Source organism: Triturus cristatus, chromosome 9 (assembly GCF_964204655.1).
Source record: "Triturus cristatus chromosome 9, aTriCri1.1, whole genome shotgun sequence".
Lineage (NCBI taxonomy): Eukaryota > Metazoa > Chordata > Amphibia > Caudata > Salamandridae > Triturus > Triturus cristatus.
This window is the reverse complement of record NC_140592.1, coordinates 1,215,223,605-1,215,248,739: the sequence shown is the minus strand read 5'-3', so window position 1 is coordinate 1,215,248,739 and position 25,135 is coordinate 1,215,223,605. Positions and strand designations below refer to the sequence as shown.

Below are 25,135 nucleotides of genomic sequence, written 5' to 3'. Positions count from 1 at the left end.
CCTTTTCTCCAAAGTATTCCGTTGTTATCTACAGCAGGTGCTGACGTCACTTCACCCCTATGCACCCGGCTTCCCGGGTGCAGGTAACCTTGTCCCCGGTGCATCCACAGGTGGGGTGGCTCTGCAACCTTCGGTTTTCCAAAGGGTGTCTTCGGGTTACTCTGGGAAGGGTCCTTCTTCTTTAAAACTGCACCCACGACTTCTCCATTGACTTCCATTGGTCACGCGGCTGTATTTCCACTCTGCACACAACCTCTGTGGGGTTCCTGGGTACTTACCTTGGGGGGCCCCTAGTTTTCCCAGCACTTCTGAGTCCTCTGTTCCTAGTCCTGTTCTTCCTTGCAGTTCGCATTCCACTTTCTTAGTATATAGTTTGGTCTCCCCCTGGAGACCAGTGTATATTTGTGCTACTTACCAGATTGTTTTGAAGTATTCTTGTGTGTATTGTTGATATCTCTGGGTAGGAGATATACCAATGTGTTAGTGATTGTGTTGCATAATAAATAGACTTATTTGTATAAACACTGTGTGGTTCTTTTTCATCTAATCTACACCATCGATTAAATGTGGTAAAACCAGCTGCTTTACACTCCTTCAAGATATGCCTGAAAGCTGCTCTCCACAGCAACCACTTTGAGAGCGTTGTATGGTTATCAAAGACCACTTATATCACCATAAGGGTTGCCCGAATTAGTCCAAGGTGCATCACTCCTTAGAATGTACACCATATACTTAGTCAGCCTCTTACAAGCTCCTTCCATCAGGACGAACGCGCACCCTGCATTCCCTGTTAGGCACGGATTCGAACAACGATTACAATGCGAGTGATGAGATTGGCCAGTTTATCACAAGGAGAATTGGTAAGATGACCTGAAGGAGGACAGTGGACTTGATAATGCCCCTTAGTCTGTGTTCTTCTCACCCCCTGATCCTGCCACTGAGAGTGCTTCTTACACCATGGTAATGGGTAGGGTCCTTGTCCTTCAGTTCCCCACCTTAGAGGTCAAGACCAATGTTCCTAAAGATATCTTTCAGTCGGGGCTAACATCCACTGATCCCCCTCTTGCCTTTTAGCAAGGCCCTTACAGATATTTAGCTGGGGGCATAGGCCAAGCCTTGCTCTGACCTCCCGGTCAACTGCCAGATTGCACACCACCACCCCCTTGCCCTGGGTAACCATGCATTCCAATCCCAGCTTCCCTCTCCTGAAAGCTTGGCGGTGCAGCTGTCTGCAAATACCGTACTACTGTTTTCAGGAATCCAGAGGGGTGGAGAACGGAATATGAGTGTTCTTGTCCACCAGTTTGTATCTACAATCTCAATCTGTGAATGACAGCTGTCTGCTGAGGCACTATTGCCATGCCCTTTGGGATTCTGTGACTCAAGCCCTCCCAGGGATCAGTGAAGATCTTTGACATGCACTCGCCCAGACCATACATGACGGTTATGATGCGGCCAAATTCCCAATTTGTGGTGATTTAGACACCGCCGATTGCTTTGTTAGGGCCATTGGCACCAGGGTCGCCATACTTCCCCATGCTCAACTACGGTCCACTATTTTTTCAGGCAATGTTCAGTCGTCCCTCAAGGGTATGCAGTATGATGGGACTCACCTGTTTGGGGACAAGGCAGACTCCGCTCTCGAGCAGTTCAAGTATAGCAAGGATACGGCACGCTTCCTGGACTTGTCTGCCAGTATCTTGTCATCTGCACCTGCCCTACTGCTCCTTTCACGGTTTTGGCAGAGGCACCCCACCAGCAAATGCATCCACCTCAAGACACCCACCTGTTTCGAGGCCATGGTGCCTACCACCCTCACGGTCAAGGTCATCGTGCCTCCCACTCCGCAACCGGATTCTTGCCCGGTTGGCAGGCCATAACATCGGACAGGTTGGTCCTACAAATTGTTTGGAATGGCTATGTCCTACCCTTCTTTTCCACAACACCACACCTTGACCTATTTCCTCAGTGACTGACGGAGGACCAGGTTGCCGTTTTGGGGGATGACATGCAAGCCCTTTTGGCTTAAGGGGCTATCAGGAGGGTGCCCATGGTTATTATTCTCGCTGCTTTCTGGTGTCAAAAAAGGACAGTCATTTGTCCTCTTTTATATTTGCATCCGATCAAAGCCTTCCTCTAGAAAGAAAAATTCAAAATGCTCTCACCAGCCCAGGATTGTGTGCCCTCGAACCTGAAGACTGGTTAGAGTTTGGCCTGCAGGACGCCTATTTCCATATATCCATTTTGCAGGTTCACTGGGGATACCTGAATTTTTTTAAATTAATTTATTTATTTTATTTTATTTTATTTATTGAAATTTATACAAACATATGTACGATTTAGACATACAATCAGCAGCAAATTACCCAGTTTACTTGACAGATTTTTCAATTATAGATTGCACAGTGATCCACCAGTACAGATCGGAATTGTGTTACATCTAGCTATCTGTAGGCTTTACAATGATATGCACATTATATTGGCATCATACTACACAAACAATACAATGCGAGCAAAGTAATTATCTATACATATGGTATTGATGGGCATATATAGGAATGCATGCAAAAATAGCGATGGCAACTTGTGACATATGAGGTATAAGGTATGACGGGTGTACCAGCATTTATGTGAGCTACCGGAGAGCTCCGGATAGTATGAACCGGGCCAATATCCGAAACAATATTAGTCATTAATTATCTGTGGCCTGCGTTATAGTAACTACAGCTGACACATTTCTTTCTCTAAGCCAGGGTTTCCAGATGTCCTTTGGGCGGGATGATGTGGGCATAAGGTCCCAAAATGCAGCCAGCTGCTCCTGACAATAAGCCACATCCTGCACGCAGGTATCTATACGAGGAATCCCTGATGCACCCCATTGTATAGCTAATCTATTTTTCGCTAAAAGTAGCATCATAGCTATTAGTCGACGTTTCTCAAGCAGAGCTCTCTCAATGTTGCCCAGCAGGGCCACCAGTGGTGTGTATTCCAGTGCTACCCCCGTGACCTCTTGTATAGTATCATAGACTCCTGTCCAGTAACTAGCTATGTTTGGGCAGTTCCATGCAACGTGCAAGAAGGTTGTGTTGTCCAGTTTGCATTTCCAGCACCTTGCATCTTGGTTTAGGCGTAATTTGTGCAATTGGAATGGAGTGCGATACACCCTATGTATACATTTAAAATGTATAAGGCCTCATTTGTAATTTGGGGAAAGGTTTCTCAGTTGGGAGCAACAGAATGACCATTGTTCGTCTGTGGGCAGATTAGATAGATCCACCCTCCATTGGAGCAGAGCTCTAGGGGCATCGATTTGGGCATTTGCCTGTGTAAGATTATATAGTCTAGTGATCAGTTTACGGGGAGATGGGGTGACTAGTAGGTGTTCTAGTGGCATCATAGTAGCCGGGGGTGAGGGAAACGAGGAGTGCAAAGTTTTACAGGTTGCTCTTAGCTGATAGTATAGTAGTAGGTCTAGGATGGGTGTGGGATTGTCGTCTTGGGACTGCGGCAGCGCCAAGAAGGTATCCTACGGGTACAGATCGCCCAGTGTGGAAAGGCCCATGTTTTGAGCACGTGTAATGGCGCCCTTAGCATGGAGAGTGGGGAATAGCAGGTGGTTTGTTAGAGGGGTAGAGGGTGTGTATAATAGTGAGGTATCCACACATTTCCTAAGCCCCTCCCAGGCCCATCTAACCGTCTCGACCGTGTTTACTTCGCTGGTCGTTCTGTGAACTGGCTTATATACGGGTCCGCTATAGCTTTCTCAATAGCCATGTGAGGCTGGAATGGGGTGGGATGTATCCAGAAATGGAGAAATTGGGCTTGTGCACATAATGCATATAGCTCAAGATCAGGGGCTCCCAGTTCCCCTTGTGAGAGCGGCCGTGTCATCAGGTCCCAATTTACACGTGGCTGTTTGCCAACCCACACTATTGGTATTAAAGTGGCCCAAAGAGATTTGAAAAAGGCCCGAGTGAGAGGGATGGGTATGTTGACAAATAAATAGAGAAATTTGGGGAGAACTATCTTTTTTGTAATGGCAATTCTGCCAGCTAAGGATAGTGGTAAAGCCGACCATAATTTAGACCTTTGCTCCAGCCAGTCCAATAGTTTACCAAGGTTCATATGCCAGATCTCCTGCAAGTCTCTACCAAACCACACGCCTAGGTATTTCATGGCGCTGTCAGCCCACTTGAGCGGGAATTCTGATTCAGTTTCTACTTGGGCATCAGTTAGTGGCAGAGTCGATGATTTAGAACAGTTAATCTTGATGCCGGACATGCCGCCAAATTGCAGGAGTTCATGTAACACAGGATTCAGATTTTCATCTGGTTTACGAATATACAGTGTGATGTCATCTGCATACATTGAAATTATGAGATACATGTCCGTAAAACCCAGCCTGTGAAAAGAATGGTGTTGATGTAATCTGGCAGCCAGTGGTTCCATCGCCGCCTCAAATAGCAACGGCGACAGCGGGCACCCCTGACGTGTGCCTCGCGTTATGGCAAATGGTTCAGATAAAAGTCCATTCGCTCTTAGTCGTTCTGTGGGTTTAGTATAAAGCAAGCTAATCAGATTGATGAAGTTGGGTCTGAAATCCATCCTGGTCAATATGGTGAAGAAAAAGGGCCACTCAAGTGAGTCAGATGCCTTGGTGGCATCAAGAAACTCCGCAGTGGCCGATAATTGGGGAGTGATCTGGTGAACAGTGGCAAAAAAGTATGCAAGTTATGGGCCGTGGACCTGCCTGGAATAAAACCCGATTGGTCCGGGTGGGCTACAAGCGGCAGGAGTGGTTGAAGCCTATTAGCAATAAGTTTAGCTAGGATCTTTGATTAGAGAGAGGGGTCTGTATGAGTCACATGAATTTGCGTGCTTATCTGGTTTAAGAAGGGAAATGATCACTGTCTCCCGGAAATGATCACTGTATACCTGAAGTTCATGGTGGGACAATAGCATTTCCAGTTCGCTGTGTTGTTCTTTGGTCTCACAAGTATCTCTCAGGTGTTCACAAAAGTGATGGTGATGGGGCAGCACATCATCTTAGGTCAGGGGTGCAAATCTTCTCCTACCTCGACGACTGGCTTTTGATTTGGGCTTGCCCCAGGGCAGTCATCTTCACCCCCCGATACCGTGAACCTCCTCTCATCTTAGGAGTTCACTAAAAATGTGCCTAAGTCACGCATGTCTCCTTCACAGATGCTCCCTTTCATCAGATCCATTCTGGACCGGGTCCGTTTTGTCCCTTTCCCCCTGTGAAGAGAGCCAAGAGCATTCCGGCTGTGAGCCTGATCTTTCAGCATCTGCCCTGGATTTCATTGAGTTAAACTCTACAGCTTGTGGGACTGATGGTCTCTTGCATCCTGCTGGCCAGGTACATCAGGTGGCATATGCAGGCATGTTAGTGGTATCTGAAGTCTCAGTGGGCCCAACATCAAAGGAACCTCGACTACCACATTCAGACGTCAAAGGTGACCGCAAAAGATCTGTAGTGGTGGCTACAGGACCACGATTGGGTCTGTGCCAGACCCTTCTCCCATGCTCACCCAGAGCTGATAGTGGTGGCCAATGCATTGCTTCTTGGTTGGGGGGTCCATGTGGGCGAGGTGGAGATTAGTGACCTCTGATCACCGGTGCATTCCCAGCTCCTTGCCAATCTTCTGAAGCTGCGCGTTGGAAACCTTCCTTCCAACCATCAGTGGGAGGCTGGACTAGGTGCTCACGGACAACACCACTGCCATGTTGTACTGCAACATGCAGGGCGGGGTGGGTGTCAGCGACCCTGTGCCAGGAGACACTGCACCTCTGGAAATGGCTGAACCAACTTTCAGGATCGTTGAATGCTACCATGCACGAGGTCAGCAATCGGTGCCTAGCGGATCACGAGTAGCATTTGCACCCAGAGGTGGCGCAGGGTCTCCTGCGAACAGAGACAACCTTAGTTCGATCAGTTCACCACTGTTGAGAACATGCAATGTTAGAAGCTTTGAACGTTGGAGTTTCCAATGTGTCTCTTGTTCGAAGATATGTTTCTCCTGGAGTGGAAATTAGGGCTCCTTTTGCTCTTTCTGTTTTGTTGTTGCTGGATCAGCTGTCATTGCATAAGTCCCCAGTTGTTATGCTCTTTTTGAAAGGGTTACAACATTTGTTTGCTCCCTTGCCCTTTGTCATGCCACAGTGGGACCTTCACTTGGTCCTTATGTTTCTGATGTGCAGTCCTTTCGAGCCCCTTCATATCTGCTCCTTGAGGCTTCTCACCCTAAACACAGTGTTCCTTGTTGCCATAACATCAGCATGGCATGTGAGTGAGATCCAGGCCCTCTGTTTCAGTTGGCCGCACACCACCACTTTCCCAGAAAACCTAGTTTTGCGGTCATGACTTGTCAAAAGTTGTGACGCAGTTCCACATCGGTAAAAACATCCCCTGCCAGCATTCCATGCTCCGCCTTACCCCTCTAAGGGGGAGGGGAGACTCCATTGCTTCGACTCCAAGAGGTCGCTGAGCTTTTACATAGATCGTACCAAAATAAACACTGGTTGGATGATTAGCTCTTTGTGGGGTTCTCTGGAGCCAGAGAATGCAAGGCTGTGTGGAACAGAACTATTTCCTGCTGTATCCAGCTCTGCATTAAGATTTTCCATGCATTGGCTAGAAAGCAGCCTCCGGACGGACTGCAGGCTCATTCTGCCAGGGCCAAAGATGATACTACTGTCATGGTATATGGACTCTCTGTCATGGAGATTTGCCAGCTGGCTATGTAAGCGTGCCTACATACGATCTTGAAGCACTATTGTCCGGACTGTCAGATTTGCTGACGGAGGCATTTTGCCCGCTTGGTCCTGCAGGACTTTCTAGTTTGAGTCCATCCACAGGCCTGCCTTCAAATAGGTAATGCGTTGGTATCTATTCAAAAAGGTGAGGATTCTGCGACTAGAAGTTTCTATCAGAGGGACAAGTTGCCTATTGTCGGTAATGCTCTTTCTGGTAGAGTCTCTTTCTAGTCGCAGATTCCTCACCAACCCTCCCATCCTCCCCTTTCTGTTATTGGACTCTAACCATTAATAAGATACCATGTCTAGTAATCTGAACACTGGTCTTACAAATTTGTTTTTGGGGCTCTGCATCTCGGAGCGCGGACAGCCTGGAAAGCAACTGGCATGAGCTTGCAGGAGTGGCATCTATATAGGCACGCCATTCCCGGAGTGGAGCGGCATTGGTGTGGTGGCACATGGTGCGACCCACCAGCATGTAGAGGTTCTACTGAAAAGTTTTCGGATCTAGTCTGATGTCTGGGGAATATTCAGAAGGTGAGAAATCTGTGGGCAGGTAGAGTCACTACCAGAAAGAGCGTTACCAGCGGTAAGTAACATATTTAAAAAAAATATTTTCTACTATAAATTTTATGGCTGCCACTTGGTCTTCTAGTCATCTTTTTGCAAACCTCTAGGAATAATGCAGCTTTTTCATTTCAGAGAAGTCCAGATTATTCTGGACTCTGCATCCTTCACCGTGCCTATAACCCACAGTAGTTGATAATTATTTCCGCTACTACTGTGCGATGAAGATGCAGAAGTTCTGTTCTGTTTCTGAATGAGCCATCGGGTGCTGGTATATTTTGTTCCATGCTGTTTCTACTAAAGACACAGTTGTCTGTTTCTCTCGTTCCTATTGAGATCATGCACAAATAAGGTATAGTCAGTCTGTGATGTTAGTAGATGGAGCCCATTGTACAGGTACAGAGATGTGTCACGGGGCACTAAGGTGTCTCCTTGGTAGTATTTTTCCGTAAAGAGAAAGTATAAATAAACAAGAAAAAAGAAACGTGTGAGAACAATGCTTTTTACATCTGGCCAGGAGACTATGGAAAATCCAAGTGGTGACACTTGCTAAATGACTCCATTGACCTATAAAGTCGACGCTTCCTGCCCCATTGAAGAGGTTCATTTTGCAGTGTCTCCTCCATGGTTGCACCCTGCAGCCGATCTCGGTCATTAAAACTGTTGATTGCCCCTTGTCTCTAACCTGCTGACCCCCCAGAGCTGTGGCAATCGTTGCACCACAATCAGTGCACTCTGCTTTAAATCCTCTTTTCTCTCCTAGACTCCAGTGCTCTTCAATGGTTGCCGGTCTGGAGAGGTGTTCAGCATCGACATCCGTCAGAACATCAGAGAAGGACAGGGCTGCAGGGGCATTCGTTTTTTCCAGGATTCTGCAGTAACATCTTTGCAGCTTCTTAAAGATGAAAATTACATGATGGCAACAGATATGTCTGGGAAGGTAATGCTGTCCTTTCTTTGTTCCTTATGCACACGAGCTAGTGATGTCACTAAAGGCTAACTCGAACTTCTATCTGTAATTTTACCTGGCATGTTTGATAGATGACTGCAATGCCAATGATTGTTTGCTTGCTCAGTGTCAAGGTTAATAGGTTTGTAGAAGCAACTAGCTATTGGTTAATGTTACATACAAGCAATTCATTAAATACATAATTCGGTTTGATGCAAACGACCCTAGTTGCCTAGCCGTGCCCACCATGGCTCGTATGCTGCCTTAAACAATGAACATGCATTGTATTTCATTATACTGCCAATTCAAAATAGTCAGAATTATCACTTCTGGTGGATAATTCTAACCTCAGATTCCTTGTTTTAGAATATTCTTAAAACACCAAACGGGAAATGAAAACCTTTTAAAATAGCAGTGCTCCCTCGGGCCGCTAGATGGCGCTGAGCACCCGTGATCTCACGCCATACTTCTACGGAAGTGACCACCCATGCTCGCTGACATCAGTTCCTTTCTTTCTGCCCCTTTTGATGCAGATCCAGAGCACTACGGTCAAACCTTTGTTTTTTAGGTCTCGCCTGAGACAGCGCTTTAGCGAGACTTATAGTAAGCGAGTTTTGGCAGTGCAAACAGTGGCTTTTCAGGCCTCCAAATACAGTGCATGTGCGCCGTCCGGGCGCGCGCACCATTTGGAGGCCTGAAAGCACTCGTTTGCTTTCACTTTCGCGGCCCCTTTGATGTCCCGCACCACTGTGCCCGCCCCCACTCCCCCCTCCCACTCCCTCCTCGTCAACTTCAGTGCGCGCTTGTTTATACAATGCAGCCCTGCTCTCCGCTCCCCCGCCTGGAATGCGCTCCCCCCGCCCGTTTCCTCTTCCCATATATTTGTTTCTGTCTCTGCCCACCCCTCACTCTTAATCTCTGCCTAACTCTTTCTCTTTCACACTCGTGTGCTTTGCATGGATGCGGGCAGAGAACAGTGGTGCCAGTTTAAAAAATAGCGTTGGGGTTGGGGCTGTTTTTTTTGTTGTTGTTAACAGCCCTTGTAAATAACATAATTACACGCAGCGGCTTATTAAATTATTTACCTCGCCTCGTGCAGCTTCCCCCAAAGATAAGCAGGCGACACCGAGACAGCCTCATCACAGCTAACTCCCCACCGCGGTGCATAATTCTTTATTGAGGCATATTCAAATGTTTGTGTGCCGTTTAAGCAAAAAAGGTCTCTCCCAGACGTTCTGAGCTAAACATGCAATTTAACGCTTCAGGTAGAAGCGTTCAGCGCCGTGCATCCTTTACCAACAACAAAACAAAGCGCACATGAGTTTTACAGATGTATTCTCCGAACTCTTCTCGTGTCACATTAATTTTGACAAAGTGTGCTGCTTCCTCTGGGCTCAGTGTAGCGCGCGGTGCGAGTGTCAGTCTCCCCCTCCTTGTATTTATAAACAAAGTTTTACTTACCTTGATCAAAAAATGGGGTTAGGTTTAAACGCCTTCTGTGGTGGAACAATGTGCGTCTCTTTCAGAGCAGCCTAAATGTTTTCGGAAATCGCTTTCGCCTAATTAAGGGGCTTATATAGACTGCTATAAGTTTCAGGACCGCGAATGAAGTAGCAGTACAAGAGAGGGGGGTATACATTTATTAAGTACACTTTTATTGTCCGTTTAGCTCGGTGCCTCGCTGCAGACACAGCTCTGGAAATAAAGGTGTTTAATCTCCCCTCACTGACGGAAGAAAAAATAGCCTGTAACTGATCAAACAGTCAATGGCGTTGAACCAACAGTTTATGGATTGCTGTTTGTGCTACAAATAAAAAATAAATCACTTATAAATACGCAGATTCGTCGGAGGCGCTGAAACTGATTTGAACCACAGACCAGTTCTGCAAATACAGTACCGAGCCCAGTGCTCACAGAATATGACCCACATGGCAGACTCTTCCATACCATTCGTCTTTTATTTTTTAATTTTTAGAGGGGGCACATGAACACCGCATGTACAGGAGCAGGGACTATGGCTAGCGCCTCCCAGAATCTCAGAGGTCGAAGGACTTGGATATTTCCTAATTTTTTTTTTTAAATCATACTGTCAGCGACACGGCTCCAGAATGGATCCCAGCAGCATTGCCTTGCAGTGCCAGAGGGTGGCTGCGCAGCCAGGGTGACCCCCCGACACCGGCCCCTGTGAGGGGTTGTGTTCGCACTCTCCAATATTGGCAGCTGGGGTTATTGTACTTGCCAATGCATGCTACTGTAAAACCGTCATTAGTGCCCCCAACCCTCAGCGGGTCTTGTATTATTGATCACTGGCAAGGACAGGTCCACACTGGGATCAGTATTGACGAACTCTGAGTCATCATTTGCCCTGCAATAGGTTAAGCATTTATGCAAGTTTAAACTATTGCCATTGTAAATGACAATGCATTTTATTTATGTCTCAAAAACAAAAAATAAAGAAAAAGCATTGTCATTTAAAATGCCAATAGCTCAAACTCACGTAAATGCGAGACCTGTTGCATTGCAAATGCTTGTTTTCAAATGCCTTCTAAAACCATGTCACCTACGATGTCCTTCCCAAAATAACAGGTTTTAATTCATGCCAAAACTGTAGGGAGCAGATGTCTCTCATGAACCTGAACAAGATGTGTCTTTGGTGTCTGGGCTTGTGCGCCCTCCTGCACCCAACGCAATCCAAGACCAGGAGATTAAGCTATATGTTGCAGAACATAAGAAGTTGCAACCCTTGCGTGAGTCCCACTCCCGATGCAGTGTACAGACTCGGTCCTGGTGCTGACACCATTCCCATGACTACTCAACTTCACGCTCATAGCCCTCCAGTAAGTTCAAGTTCAAGCATAGGAAAGCAGAGCAGGGCTCTGCCTCGTGCCGCAACTGTGACTCCAAAAAGACGCTCGGAGGGTGTCACAGTGTCTCCGACCACTAACCCGATTCCTCAGCTGGTCCCGACATGCCTTGAATTTCCCAGGCCATCGCCGACCACGCAGCAGATCGAAGCCTTCAAGGTCAAGCTTAAACTTTTCGGTGTGCATCCGGATCCTTCTGGTGTGATCCTTTGGGCTTCTTGGATCCCCAGGCGTTATCAGTCGGATTATCGTTGGGAGTGGCCATCCTCGGCGCCATCTATCCCCTTGGAACCCGTTACCAGGCCATACCAATGCCGGTACCAACGGCTCCCCCACTGAAGAGGATCAAGTATTGATGCCAATGTCATACCATAAACCCAACTCAGTTTGAGCGGTGTCATGCTGCGAATCACTAAAGAGAAACCAGCAGTGGAGAAGTGTGGCTCAATGATTAGAGCGGCAGACCCTGCTGCAGAGGTTTAGCCTGGGACCAGGGTTCAATTCCCCGCCTCGGCGGGTCTTGGGCACAAAAATTCCACGGACCTGATAATTCTCGCCTCGGTGCCATTCCAATCATGGAGTCCCACTCTGCAACTCTGGGCAATAGCTTGCTTAATCTCCACAACGGCCCCCACAACGCTAAGGATGCCTGGCCTCCACCTTGGGGGTGCCCAGGAGTGGACGCCTCACAGGGAAAGCCAGGATGGGTTCCACAGCGGTATTCGTACAAGCGCCTTGAGACCCTTGCGGGTGAGTAGTGCGCTATACAAGTATCAATTTACATTTTATATCAATTTACAACCAGTTGTCATGCAACTTGACTCTACCCAGTGCCGCTTCAAAGTTGCACCTATCAGCAGAAGGACCGTTATTTTTTAGGTCTCGCCTGACCCAGCGCATGCGCTGGTCTGGCGAGATTTATTGAGAGGGCTCCAAAAAGTGCTACCAGGCCAGCCTAGAGCTACAGTGCATGTGCGCGGGCGCGCGTGCCGCGCTTTACCGTGATTACTTTCACTTTCGCGGCCGCATGGCCGCTTTGATGTTTGATCGTGATTGCGATCGTGATCACTTTCACTTTCGCGGCCACACGGCCGCTTGGCATAGCCAATAGGTCTCGCTTTTGGGACCTTATAAATATTTAGTTATGCAACTGTTGCATGCCTAAACACTTATAAGGTCCCAAAGGCGAGACCTATTGGCTATGCCAATGCTTGTTTTAGTTATGACTGATCCTAATCCAGACTGGGGGCACCCGAGGATGTTGGGTATGGTAATGATAGGGATGATTTGCTTTTCCCCTCACTGTACTTGTGATGCCTTAAATTGGTTACAGATTTCACTGGACTTGACACCTCACCTGAGGCACAGTTTGATTCGCCACTTGAGTCACCAATGGAAGAGAGTGCTTAATTTGCAGTGATGATCCGGAGGGAAGCTGAGGCACTAAAATTGCAGCTACCCTCAGTGAAGACCAAAAGAAATGTCGTAACAGAGATTTTACAGCCTGGGACAGCTACATCTGAGGTCTTGCTTCCTTTTAACAATGCCCTCACTGATAGTTGATCGAAGCCTTGCTCTTTCCGGCCTGTGAATAGGCAGGTGATCAAACTTCACAGATGGACAGGCTTCACCAAAGACCCCAACTGAGAGAGTCTTATCGGACTGGCTTTAACCAGTGTGATGAATGCTAACTCATTTTCACCCACTTCTGCGGATAGAGAGTCCAAGATATTTGGGGCTTTTGGCAAGCACATGTTTTCTTCTGCCAGTCTAGCATTGCAATCCATAAATGCAGTTTGTTTCCAAGATCATGCCAGACATGGCCAGTGAGATATTGCCAGTAGTCTCGCAGGACCTTAAGGCTGATTCGTGATGGCCAGGACACGGCCAAGTATGTGATCCATGCTGGTCTGGATACTACGGATTGCCTGGGAAGGGCAAGCGGCATGCACTCCTGCAGAGGCATCAGTCTTCTAATTCCTATTTCTTTGCTACAACGGCTACAAAATCTCTTTAGTTTCCCTTTAGTGGCGTACGCCCAACCGATGAAGGGCAGAATTTGACATTTTCTACTAGGTTGGCGATCTATCTCTTCTGACAGATGAGTTTTACCGACTGTTCAAAATTGCTATGCCTCAACCTTTCTTTCTGCTCCTCCCGCTATTCCTCCTACCACCAAAGTGAATTTGAGATGAGCACCTGTCCATTCTAATGCAGGAGGTGCCAATGTTGCTCTCCAAGGGTGCTGTTGTTAGAGTTGAGAGGGTTCTGGATCTGTTAATTTAGCTATTTCCTCACTCCAAAGAAGGACAAGCGTCTCAGGCCAATTCTGGCTCTGAATGCCTTGTTGCAGAAAGGCAAATTAAAAATGCTCAAGCTGCCCCAGATTCTGTCTGCTCTGAACCCAGGCGACAGGATGGACCTGCAGTACTTGTATTTTCATATACCTGTCCTGAAGTCCCACAGACTTTATCTGAGGTTCAAGGTAGGCAAGGAGCGTGTGTAGTTTACCATGCTCCCATTCTGCCTCACAAACAGTTATAAGGAGTTCAGGAAAGTGATAGCAATGCTCACTGCCCATCTACTTAGGTCGGGAGATACCAGTATGCCCATACCTCGACAGATGGTTGTTGAAAACTAGCTCACCACAGTTAGTCCTGGACCACCTCCAGACGACGTTGGATCTCATGACATCATTTGGGTTCACTTACTCCTACGCAACGGCCCTGTATCATTGGGGCACTCTAGGATAACATGGGCTTCAAGGCTTTCTCTCCACCTCAATGAGTTCAGGAAATTATGGCTCTGATTCCGATGTTTCAGGCTTGGTCCTGGGTCATGATGAGAGCAGCTCTAAACCCTCTTGCCCTATTAGACTACTGCATCCTTCTCTTCAGCCATGCTAGGTGGCAACTGCATGCTTGGAATTTGAGGTTCCAATGGGTCCACACCAAGGCAGTCGTTGTTGGTGCCATCCAGCTTTAGGAGGAAACAGCTCAGAATCTGCGGTGGTCACTAATCAAATTCAGGTTTTCCAGTGACAAGCCCCTCTCCCTTTCCCATCCAAAACTGGTAATGGACACATTTGCAGCGTGAATCCTTTTCTGGATTCACATGCTGGGCATCATTCCGCCATCTATTGGTTGGGTCCGAGTTGTCTTTTTTTTTTCTTTTCGTGTTTTGGTCGCTTTCGACCACCATTTGGTGCCAGGTACATCCCCAGTGTGATGTGCGTGGTGGCCATCTTCAGATTCTTTTTCCCGCCATTGGGTCTAGAAGCAAGACGGCAAGCTCCGAAAAGAGACCTGGGTTTCTCGAGTGACGAGGAGGAACATGGAGCATCACCGGAGTCGACGCATGAGGGATCGGACGTCGAGGTCCTAGAGGGGGACTCCGAAATAATCCACGGCGAGAAAAAGGCTAAGGATCCGAAAAGAAGGCGGAGAAGGTAAGACACCTTAAAAATCTGTCAGAACCGAAGGGCCACAAACATAAGGTGCACAAGGCAGCCCCGACGCCGAGCAAAAGGTGATTGAAGGCCTGCCGCAATTGAAAGAACCCCACGGGACCCAACCAAAGATCACCGAGGAGGAAAAATCGCCGAAAAGGCCAAAACAAGGGGTCGACGCGGAACCCGCAAAAAAGATCACTACACCGCCAAAGACTAACGTTGACGTCAGGAAGAAAAGAAAATCTCCGGCCTCCGACGCCGAGAGGGTCCTCGAGGTCGAAAAGAAAAGGCAAAGACTCGAGGAAGAAATGGCAGCGCTCCTACAAAAGAAGAAGGACTTCAATGCCTCATTGAAGGATTTTCGCATTCCGAAAACACCGGCGCCGAACCAGAGAGCGTCGACGTCGAAGAGGCAGAAGACACCGAAGGAGAGGAAGAAGGGATCTTCGACATTCCGCCAACACCAGAACCTCGAGGCGAAGAACCCGAGGAATACGGAGACATACCTGAAGAGGAGGAAAACACCGAAAATTTCGAGGAACAGTGGAACGACCTCGACACTGAAAGCCCGGAGGAAGAGATTTACTGCTATCCTTTGAAAGCTTCACCTCCAGATGACATAGCTTTCTACAATGACAGTGTCAAAAGGGCAGCAAATCAATTTGGAGTCCCCCTAGAGGAGGAAAAAGGGGACACATGTTTCTTGCTAGAAACACTGGCTCCAGCTTCAAAAGGGACACAATATCTGCCTATGCTGCCAAGTATCCTGGACCAAGGCAAAGAAGCATTCAAAGAACCAGCGTGATACAAGGGGGTAACCTCCAGACTAGAGAAAAAGTACAAACCCTCCTCAAAAGACCCTAAATATATTCAGGGAAGTACAGTACCTGACTATCATTGTCACCACAGCCAGGAGGAGAGCCAGTGCAGTCTCCAACACAGGGCCACCACCTGAAAAGGAAAGCAAAAGGATGGATATGGTGGGGAGGAGAATGGAGAAAGAAGCAGCAACACAGTGGCGCATTGCCAACTCTAATGCCCTGTTGAATAGATACGGCCCCCACAGTGGGACAAAAAAGAAGAGTTGCTGAACAAACTCCCCAAGGAGGACAAAAAGAGGGCAAAATATATTGTCCAAGAAGGGAAAAACGTTGCTAACACCTGCCTAACGTCCGACCTGATTTGAAGCAGATACTGCAAGCAGGCAAATGTGCACAGGAACCATCCTCAGAAGCATGCCTGGCTCAGAATTTCTGATTTCAAACAAGAAGTTCAGATCTCAATTATCAACAGACCATTCAACGGAGAAAGCTCTGTTTGTCAAGGAGGTTGATGAATCCCTCCAACAAATTAAAAAAGATAATGAAACAGCAAGGGCTATGGGAGCCCTACAGCGAATAGGTTCTTTTAAAAGAGGAGGTTTCTCTAACAAACACAGGTAGAGGCCACTTTGGTCAAGGACAGCAAACACAACCATCTCAGGGGCAGAACCCAAACCAACAGATGGGTCAACAGTCTAGCTACCAAGGTTGGCAACAACAGCAGGAACAGCCCTTTCGAGGAAGAGGGAATGGCAGAGGAAGAGGCCAATCCTCTAGAGGAAGAGGAAACGTGTCTAACTGACTTTATCATGGAAAAGGACCCACACAAAACACCAGTGGGCGGAAGAATATCCTTTCCACACATAATGGAAAAGGTTAACAACAGACAATTGGATATTAAATTTGGCACAATACGGATATTGCATAGAGCTCACAAAGACACCACCTGCAAATCCACCCAAAAGAAGAAAATTAAACAGATCAGAACAAACACTGCTCAACGCAGAAATAAAAAAACTATACCAAAAACAAGCAATAGAAAAAGTACCAACACAAGAGTGGTACAAAGGAAACTACTTTCCATACTTCCTAGTACCCAAACAGGACCAAACTCTAAGGCCAATCATGGACTTAAGATTCATAAACAAGTTCATACTAACACAACATTTTAAAATGTGTACCCTTCAAGAAATAATTCCACAGATTCAAAAGGGGTATTACTTGGCAACAATAGATATCAAGGACGCCTATTTACATATCCCTATGAACAGAAGGCACAGGCAGTACCTAAGATTCCTACACAAAGGAACACACTACCAATTCAAAGTACTCCCATCCGGCATAAAATCTGCTCCAAGGGTGTTCACAAAGTGCCTAGCCGCAGTGGCAGCACTCCTGAGAAGAGCGAAAATCCACGTCTACCCTTTCTTAGACTGGCTAATAAAGTCACAAACAAAACAAACATGTCACGATCATGTTAAACAAGCATTTGCAATACAATAGGTCTCACATTTACAGAAGTTTGAGCTATTGGCATTGTAAATGACAATGCCTTTTATATTATGTTTTAAAAACTTGAACCTAAATAAAAGGCATTGTTATTTACAATGCCAATAGCTCAAACTCGCATAAATGCGAGACAAATTGCATTGTAAGTGCTTGTTTTTATATGTAGTTGTTCAAGTTACCATAATTTATTTTGCCACTAGGGTGCACTGTTGGGAAACATATGAACTGGTTACGCAGCCATGTACTCTGCAGGCTGCACCCATAGAACTACGATGATTTTATCAAGAAAGTGAGCCCTTCCCACTGAAAGAATTTGAAGTAAAAAAACATATTTTCCGTATTACATTGGGAAATTGCCACACACATCAAATATATTTGGTTCATTTGCTTTTAGTGTATTTTCTGAAATGTAAAGTCACGCATTATAGGCATAACTTCTGCCTGGCTGTGAAGCCCTAGCACTGCTATGCTGCCTGTAAAACTAGTGGCTGGAGTGGCACTGTGAAGAGCACGCATCTCCCAACAAGCTTCGGGGGCTGGCTACAATGTTTCAATTATTCGCGGGTGACGCATTATTTTCTGACAGTGATTTGTGTCAGTAGAGGCGGTGCCCAATTCCTATTCCCGCCGTGCAGGACATTACCTCCCGCTGCCGCCTCCTGCGGTGGCGAGAGCGGGAGGATAAAGGTTTAGCACTCTGGAAACCTGGCTGGGCAATGGGCACTGCTCCCACAGCCACGCGGTACCGTGATTAAATCCCTGCGACCACCGCTGGAGCTCAGGCACACGCTACAGTGCTGCAGCTCAGCCTGAATGCTGCCGGGCCGAGGGAGTGCAGTAGTTCGTTGTGGTCTGGAGGATTCACTCTAAGGAGGCAGACGGCCTGGTCTTAAACGGCATTTCACGACCACTGCTCATCTCCCAATGTAAGGAAATTTGTTTCCGTCAAAGTACAGGTAACATTTAATTTATGTTTTTAGCGCGGCTTGCTGCAAGCACTTTAAATCACACAGCGCCCTGGCTCACATAGCTGCCGCACTCAGCCTTTTCCCCCGAATGAATGCCCGGACTGGTGCTCTCTGCCGTGGCTGTTAGTTCGCGACTTTCAAGTGTGTTGGCTGAATAAGGAAACTCATCTGGGCTGCGGCCTATGCCTGTGTTGGGCACTTAGTGGCGCGTCGACTCGGTCACACATACCTATCTGAAACCTTGGCAGCTATGAACTAGAAACTATGTAAAACCAGCAAGAGCGGCGTAGGGCTGGCGTTTCAACACAGCGCGCATAGGGCTGGCGTTTCAACACTGCACGCGCATGGCACGCTTTCACTCCCCTTCCCCCACCCCCTCTAACACTAAAACTAACTAGGAGGAGGGAGGGATGGAAAGTGAAAGCGTGCCATGCGCGTGCTGTGTTGAAACGCCAGCCCTATGCGGGGACAGGAGATGTGCACGCGTACGGAGTGCACATCACCTGTACGTACGCGTGCACATCGCCTGATGGGGCACTCACATGTCCTGTTCCCCTTTGGCTGAGAAACCGACAACCATAGATCTCACCAACGCGTGCAGCGCGCATGCGCTGCATCGCTAGGCGAGACCTAAAAAACTGTCCAAACACTACAAAGACTGGGTTTCTCTAGAAACCACAAGAAATCTTCAACAACACCAGAAAGAGAAAAAACTTTCCTGGGAGCAAGACTGAACACAGAAAACGCTAAGGCTTATCCCACACAAACCCGAATACAAGCTATTCATCAAGAAACAGCCCTCTATCCGAGGGGGCAGTCTCTGACAGTGAGGAAAGTAATGAAACTAATGGGCATGATGGCATCATGTATCCCACTCATCACTCATGCTCGCTTACACATGCACCCATTCCAAGAATGGCTCACCAACAGCTGGTCACAAGCCACAGGTTTTGGGAGGATCTAGTGGTTGTTACACAAAGGGTGCAAGCACAGATACAATGGTGGGCATCCAACAACACAGCACAGGGGAAACCTTTCAAGGACCCAACTCCATCTGAGACAGTCACCACGGATGCATCCCTCAACTGGTGGGGTGCACATCTCAACCAGCTGAAAGGTCTCGGTCAGCGGAACAAAAAGGACTAAACAAAACGTATCAATTGTTTGGAGATGAAAACTGTTTTTCTGGCACTCAAAGCATTCCAGAAACATATTCAGAGGAAAAACATATTAATACAAACAGACAATATAACTACAATGTTCTACCTGAACAAACAGGGTGGAACAAGGCCTTTTCACCTGAGCAAGCTTGCTCAGGAAATCTGGCATTGGGCGATATCCTGAAAGATCAGTCCACTAACAGTACATCTACCACGGGTAGACAACATTACAGCAGACCAACTGAGCAGACAAAGCAACTGCTCCCATGAATGGGAGTTGAAACAGACAACGCTGCAGTATCTATTCAACATCTGGGGAACTCCAGTGTTGGACCTGTTTGCAACAATGCAGAACAAGAAATGCTAAAGCTTTGCCTCGAGGTTTCCACACCACCTGTCAAAGGGAAATGCACTTTCACTCAACTGGTCACAGACATTTGTTTACGCCTTTCCACCAATACCACTAATACAAAGAGTGCTACAGAAAGCAAAGGAACCAGGAACAAACATGATTTTCATTGCTCGTCACTGGCCCAGGCAGACCTGGTACTCAACTCTCCTAGAACTATCTAAAGGAGAAATGGTCAGGGTCAAAGCAGAAAAAGACCTGCTGACAATGCAACATGGACAGATCTTTCACCAGGAACCAGCAGCGCTACAACTAGCAGCCTGGCGCCTGAATACATAGAATTTGGGCACCTCAATCTACCTCTCAGGACCATGGAAATTCTAAAAGACTAAAAGAAGCAAGAAAACGGTCAACAAGAAAATGATTTTTTACAGCTAAATGGAAGCGATATACCACATGGTGCACCACTAACAACAAAACTAATTCAATCAATACACAAGAAACAGTTATTACATATCTTACTTACCTCTTGGACAGCAGCATCAATTTTTCAAGCCTTAAAGTGCACCTTGCTTCAATAGTGGTATATACAAGAGGAAAATCATGCAAAAGCTTTTTTACAAGACCAGTCATCACAAGATTCCTAGAAGGAGCAAAAAGAATAGCTCCACCAAGAGCTGCTCCTGTACCAACATGGAGCTTAAATACGGTACTTTCTCAACTAATGACAAAACCCTTTGAGCCCATGCATACAGCGGATCTCAAACATATTACTCTCAAAGCAGCCTTTTTCATTGCTATAACACAAGCATTAACTATACAAGAACCCTACTTACATATCCTAAAGGATAAAGTAATCTTAAAAGCGAACCCACAATTCTTACCCAAAGTGGTATCTAAGTATCACTTAAATCAAAACATTCTACTGCCAGTTTTCTTCAAAGACCCAAAAACAAGAGCAGAGAGAAGCCTTCATACCCTGGATGTAAGAAGGACTTTACTGTGTTATTTACAGAAAACAGAAGAAATCAGGAAAACAAAGCAATTGTTTGTTGCTACGCACATAACACCACAGGATCAGCGGTCACAAAAGCAACTATTGCAAGATAGCTAGTACAAGTTATCCAATTATATTATGCCAATGCCAAAAAGGAACTAACATTACAACCAACAGCTCACTCCACAAGGAAGAAAGGAGCAACGCTGGCGTTTATGGCCAATTTGCCCATTGACTCCATTTGCGCAGCAGCAACATGGGCATCGCCACACACCTTTACAAAGCATTATTGTGTGGATATACAAATGAATAAGGACGCTCAAATTGGACAGAAGGTGTTTCAACACCTGTTTGCAAGGTCTTCCTTTCACCACAGCCTCCCAGACATGGGAGAAACCACTACATAATCTGATGCACAGCATGTGAATCCAGATAAGGATTCACGCTGCAAAACGAAATGGTTACTCACCAGTAGGAGTCGTTTTTTAGCTTGAAGAATTTTCTGGATTCACATGCGACCCACCCGGCCTCCCCTATAAGGAAAACAAACAGGTGGGGAAGCAAAGGACTACAAGAGAATTTCAAAACCATCTCAAGGATTACAAAACATAAGGGAAACAGAAAAAAGAATCCGAAGATGGCCACCACGCATGCCAACCTCCAGGATACCGTCTAATGTCACACAGGGGACGTACCTGGCACCAAATGGTGGTCGACAGCGACCAAAACAAGAAAAAAAAGACAATTCCGGACTCAACCACTAGATATCGGAATGATGCACAGCATGTGAATCCAGAAGATTTTTCAAGCTGCAGACCTACTCCTACTGGTAAGTAACCATTTTGATCCCTTCAGAGCTGGAACAGGTCAGTTAGGGTAAGTGGAGATCAAGGGATTTTGGTCACCAGCGAAGGGCCTTTTACACATCGTTCTGCTGGAGTTGTGGGCCACTCGTCTAGCTTTGAAGGCCTCCCTACTGTGAGAAAGTGCCATCTTTCTTGCATGGTATGCCCCCACTTTTTGCTGAATTGCTGATGTACTTTGACTGAGTGTGCCCTGGGCTCCTGCCAATCAGGTGCCCAGGGCCTGTGTTCCTTCCCTAAAACTGCATTGAAGCCCAAACCCAATTGGCATCTCTGGCCACATGTCAGCCCCTGGTAAATGGTACCATCGGTACCCAAGGCACTGTGATCATACAAGGCCCCTAAGGGCTGCAGCACTTATTGTGCCACCCATAGAGGCACTGTACCCTGACGCACACACACTGCCTTTGCAGGTTGAGTGTCTTGGTGCAGAACAAAATAGAGAGTCGACATGGCACACATCCCTGTGTGCCATGCCCACAAACACACACTGCCCTGGCATACCTCAGTCACCCCCTCTAGCTGGGTGCACTATGCCAGTGGTGAGGGTACAGGTGCTTGAGCCCTGTACCCCTACAGTACCCAGGTCCATTCCTGAGCACTGTAAGTGCGGTGCTGCCATTAAGAGTATATGGTGCTGGGAGGTCGTCATCACGAAATCTCCACAGCACCATGATGGCTACACTGAAGACTGAGAAGTTTGGTATCAAACTTCTCAGCAGACTAAACCCACACTGATGCCAGGGTGGGATTTAATGTAAGATGCATGACAGAGGGCAACTTTAGAGTTGCCCCCTGAACCTAACCCACAATCCACGTCCTGCCTGAGAGGCTGCCTAGGCTGCTACCCAGCAGACATGTTGCTGGACCCCTGGGTAGAGAGCCATCCGCTCTCCTGGACCTGCAACAATGCACGTCCTGGGCGAGGTGCTAGGTCTCCTCCCCCAGGATGGGCAGGGGGAAGCTTCAAAGGCATGCCGCCTTTGTGAGCCTCCCCAGACCACTTGCTGTACTCAGCAACTGGTCCCCACCTGGCGGGAACACTGGCAGGAAACCCCAAGTGAGGAAAGGGGGTGTGCCAGCCTCTGCCAACCCCACCCCTCAGGTGGGGGAGGCGAGGTGAAGCATATCTCCAGGCTCTCGCCATCTTGAAGATGGGGAGCCCTGCCCAATCAGGACTAGGCTCCTGCCCCCCTCCCACTGGAGAGTGGCAGGATAGGGGGTGTACCCACCCCAGGGAAGGGACCCATAGGTCCCTGCCCTTTATGCCCCTAAATTTAGTATTTAGGGGCACCCTGAACCTTCCTTCCTCAGATCCCGAATCCAAAACAAGCAAGAAGACCAAGAAGAAAGAAGACCTGCCGTGCAGCTGCTAACAAGAGGACGACACCAACTGTCTTGGCCCCAGCCCTACAGGCCTGTCGACCCTCAAACCTGCTCCTGCTAAATCCCGGTGTCTCCAGTGGTCAGCAACCTCAAAAACCCTGGAGGACCTGACTGCCTTGTAACTCTAAAAGACTGGGACTCCCATGAGCAATGGTTCTGCTCAAAGCAAGCAACAAACCCCTGGTGCCAGCCAGGAACCGCGACTCCTGCACACTCTGCACCCGCCGAGCCCGGCCTGTGCCTGAGTGGACAAAGACCACGAGGACGTCCCCCCGGCGACTGTGACCCAGAATCCAGCACCCAAGGACCCTCCTCCACGCTCCTGATGATGCCTGCAGCCTCAGAACCAGGGACCCCTCCAACCGCGACCAGCAGACGGTAAGATTTCCCAAAGCGAAAAGACACCCTTGCACCCGGCGCCCTGCAGCCCCCTGTGCCGAGCTCCTGGGTGCCTACCTAACCTACAGCTTCCCAACTTACCTCTCGAAGTGGTGGTCGCACCTGAAGAATCTCCGTCCCCGAGCTTGCAGCCTTTGTTCATCTGGTAGCTTCTCCTTTGAAATACATTGAGCGCCCGATGGCTCAAAAGCACCCTGCACCCAGCTGCCCGAGTGCCCCTGGAAGTGCAACATCTATCCTATTCTACTTCCCCACTTGCCCTGTGTAAGTGACCAGGAGCCCAGCTAGCAGCCACCAACCAAGGGCCCCCTGCCCGCCATAGGCTAACATTGGGCCTAACTCTCTCTGCACCAGGCTGCCCCTGTGCCGCTGAGGGTGTACCAACTGTACCTACCTGACCCTGGGAGACCCCTGAGTCTATGCCCAGAACCTTAACTCTGCCAGTCGAGTACTTACCTGAAAGCCGATAACCTACATTTTCTCCATAGGGTAACATTGACTGGTTTCACTTGGAAATTCTTCTAAGCGTCGAGTTTTAAAAGTTTAAAATATTCACTAAAAATCAGCCGATCAACGAAAAAGAAATTACTCACCTGTTATCTGGAGAGATCCCAGTGCTGGATCTTGGTGCCCAGCACTGACCCTGAAAATTAATTACAACTGTACTTACCGCTAACTTGATTTTCCTCCATAGGATAACATTGCCTGGTTTTAGTGTCGATTTTTGAAACATACAAATATTCCTTAAACATCACCTGTATAACAAAAACGATTTCTTTAAACTGTTTACAGGAAATGCACCAGGGCTGAATCCAGGATCCAACCCTGAGTAAGAAAATCATACACAAAGTAATTGAAATTGCATTTACATAAAAACTCCCATTGAGCTCAATGTTATAATTGTGTTTGAATTGTGTTGCCTATTGCAACAAATATAACTATTGCATTTAAAAGTCTATTGCTTATTGAAAGTATACAACTACAGCATTCTATTCTGAGAAAGTATTTTTGATACCTATTGTTGGTTCTATTTTTATATGCAAAACAATTGGCCTAGAGTTCAGTTCTTGAGTGTGTGAGACCATTTGCTGACTGAGTGTGTACAACAAATGCTTTACACTGTCCTCTGATACTGCCTTACTGCTCAACCAAGCTACCACTTTAGCGAGTAAGGTTATATCTAACTTTAGCCTCTGCCAAACCTCTGGGGACTGTGGCCTCTGTGCACACTATACCTATTCGGGAACAGTATATACAGAGCCACTTTCTTACACCTACCATCCATCAATGTAAGGCTGGTGCAAGTTATCATGGACAACACCATCACCATGTGGTACTCCAAAAATCTGTGCAGGGTGGGGTCCTGTGTCAAGAGGATCTGCACCGCTGGAGGTTGTTGGAGCGCCAGGATATTTTCCTGATCACAAACCACCTAGCAGGGTCACTGAACTTCAGAGTGAATGAACTGAGCATGTGATATCTTTCAGATCACAAGTGGTGCCTGATCCCGAGGTGGCGCAGGATGTCTTCCAATAGTGGAGAGAACCGTGGTTAGATCTTTTTGACACCATCTAGAACATGCATTGTTGAGAGTTTTATGCGTAGGAGTTTTACACAAGAACATTTATTCAGAGATAAATTCGGGCTGGATGGAACACAAGACTCCCTGTACACCTTGCCGCCTCTACCCATCCTCTCCTGAGTTCTGAGAAAGATTGCCATTGACCAGGCCCAAATCATCCTAGTGGCTCTGGATGGGACCAGGACAGTGTGACAACCACACCTTATGAGCACGAATATCTGTCCTCCAATCAGGCTACCACTTCGCAAGGACCTCCTTCCTCAGCAACAGGACAGTGCCCTCCTACTGAATGTGCGCAACTAACAGCTGCATGCTTGGAATTTGAGTGGCAGCAACTGTCTGCATTTCATCTTCTGCCTGCAGTGATGGATGTCATACTGGCTGGCAGGTGCTCTTCCATCATATTCATTTATGCTAGATGCTGGACACATGTGTGGCCTGGTGTGGGTTTAGCAAGACTGAGCCCTTACAAGCAGAACTGTTGGATGTCCTTTTG

General features: G+C 47.4%; 1 protein-coding gene across 6 annotated transcripts in view; it reads left to right on the top strand.

Annotated features, from left to right (window-relative positions):
* The window catches only part of DCAF4 (DDB1 and CUL4 associated factor 4), a 291,122-nt gene that overhangs the window by 203,448 nt on the left and 62,539 nt on the right, over positions 1-25,135 (top strand). For all 6 annotated transcript variants that reach the window (XM_085627274.1, XM_085627275.1, XM_085627273.1 and 3 more), the window contains one exon: positions 8,105-8,281. In XM_085627274.1, coding sequence (XP_085483400.1) covers positions 8,105-8,281 — 177 coding nt within the window. The remainder of the gene's footprint in view (positions 1-8,104; positions 8,282-25,135) is intronic.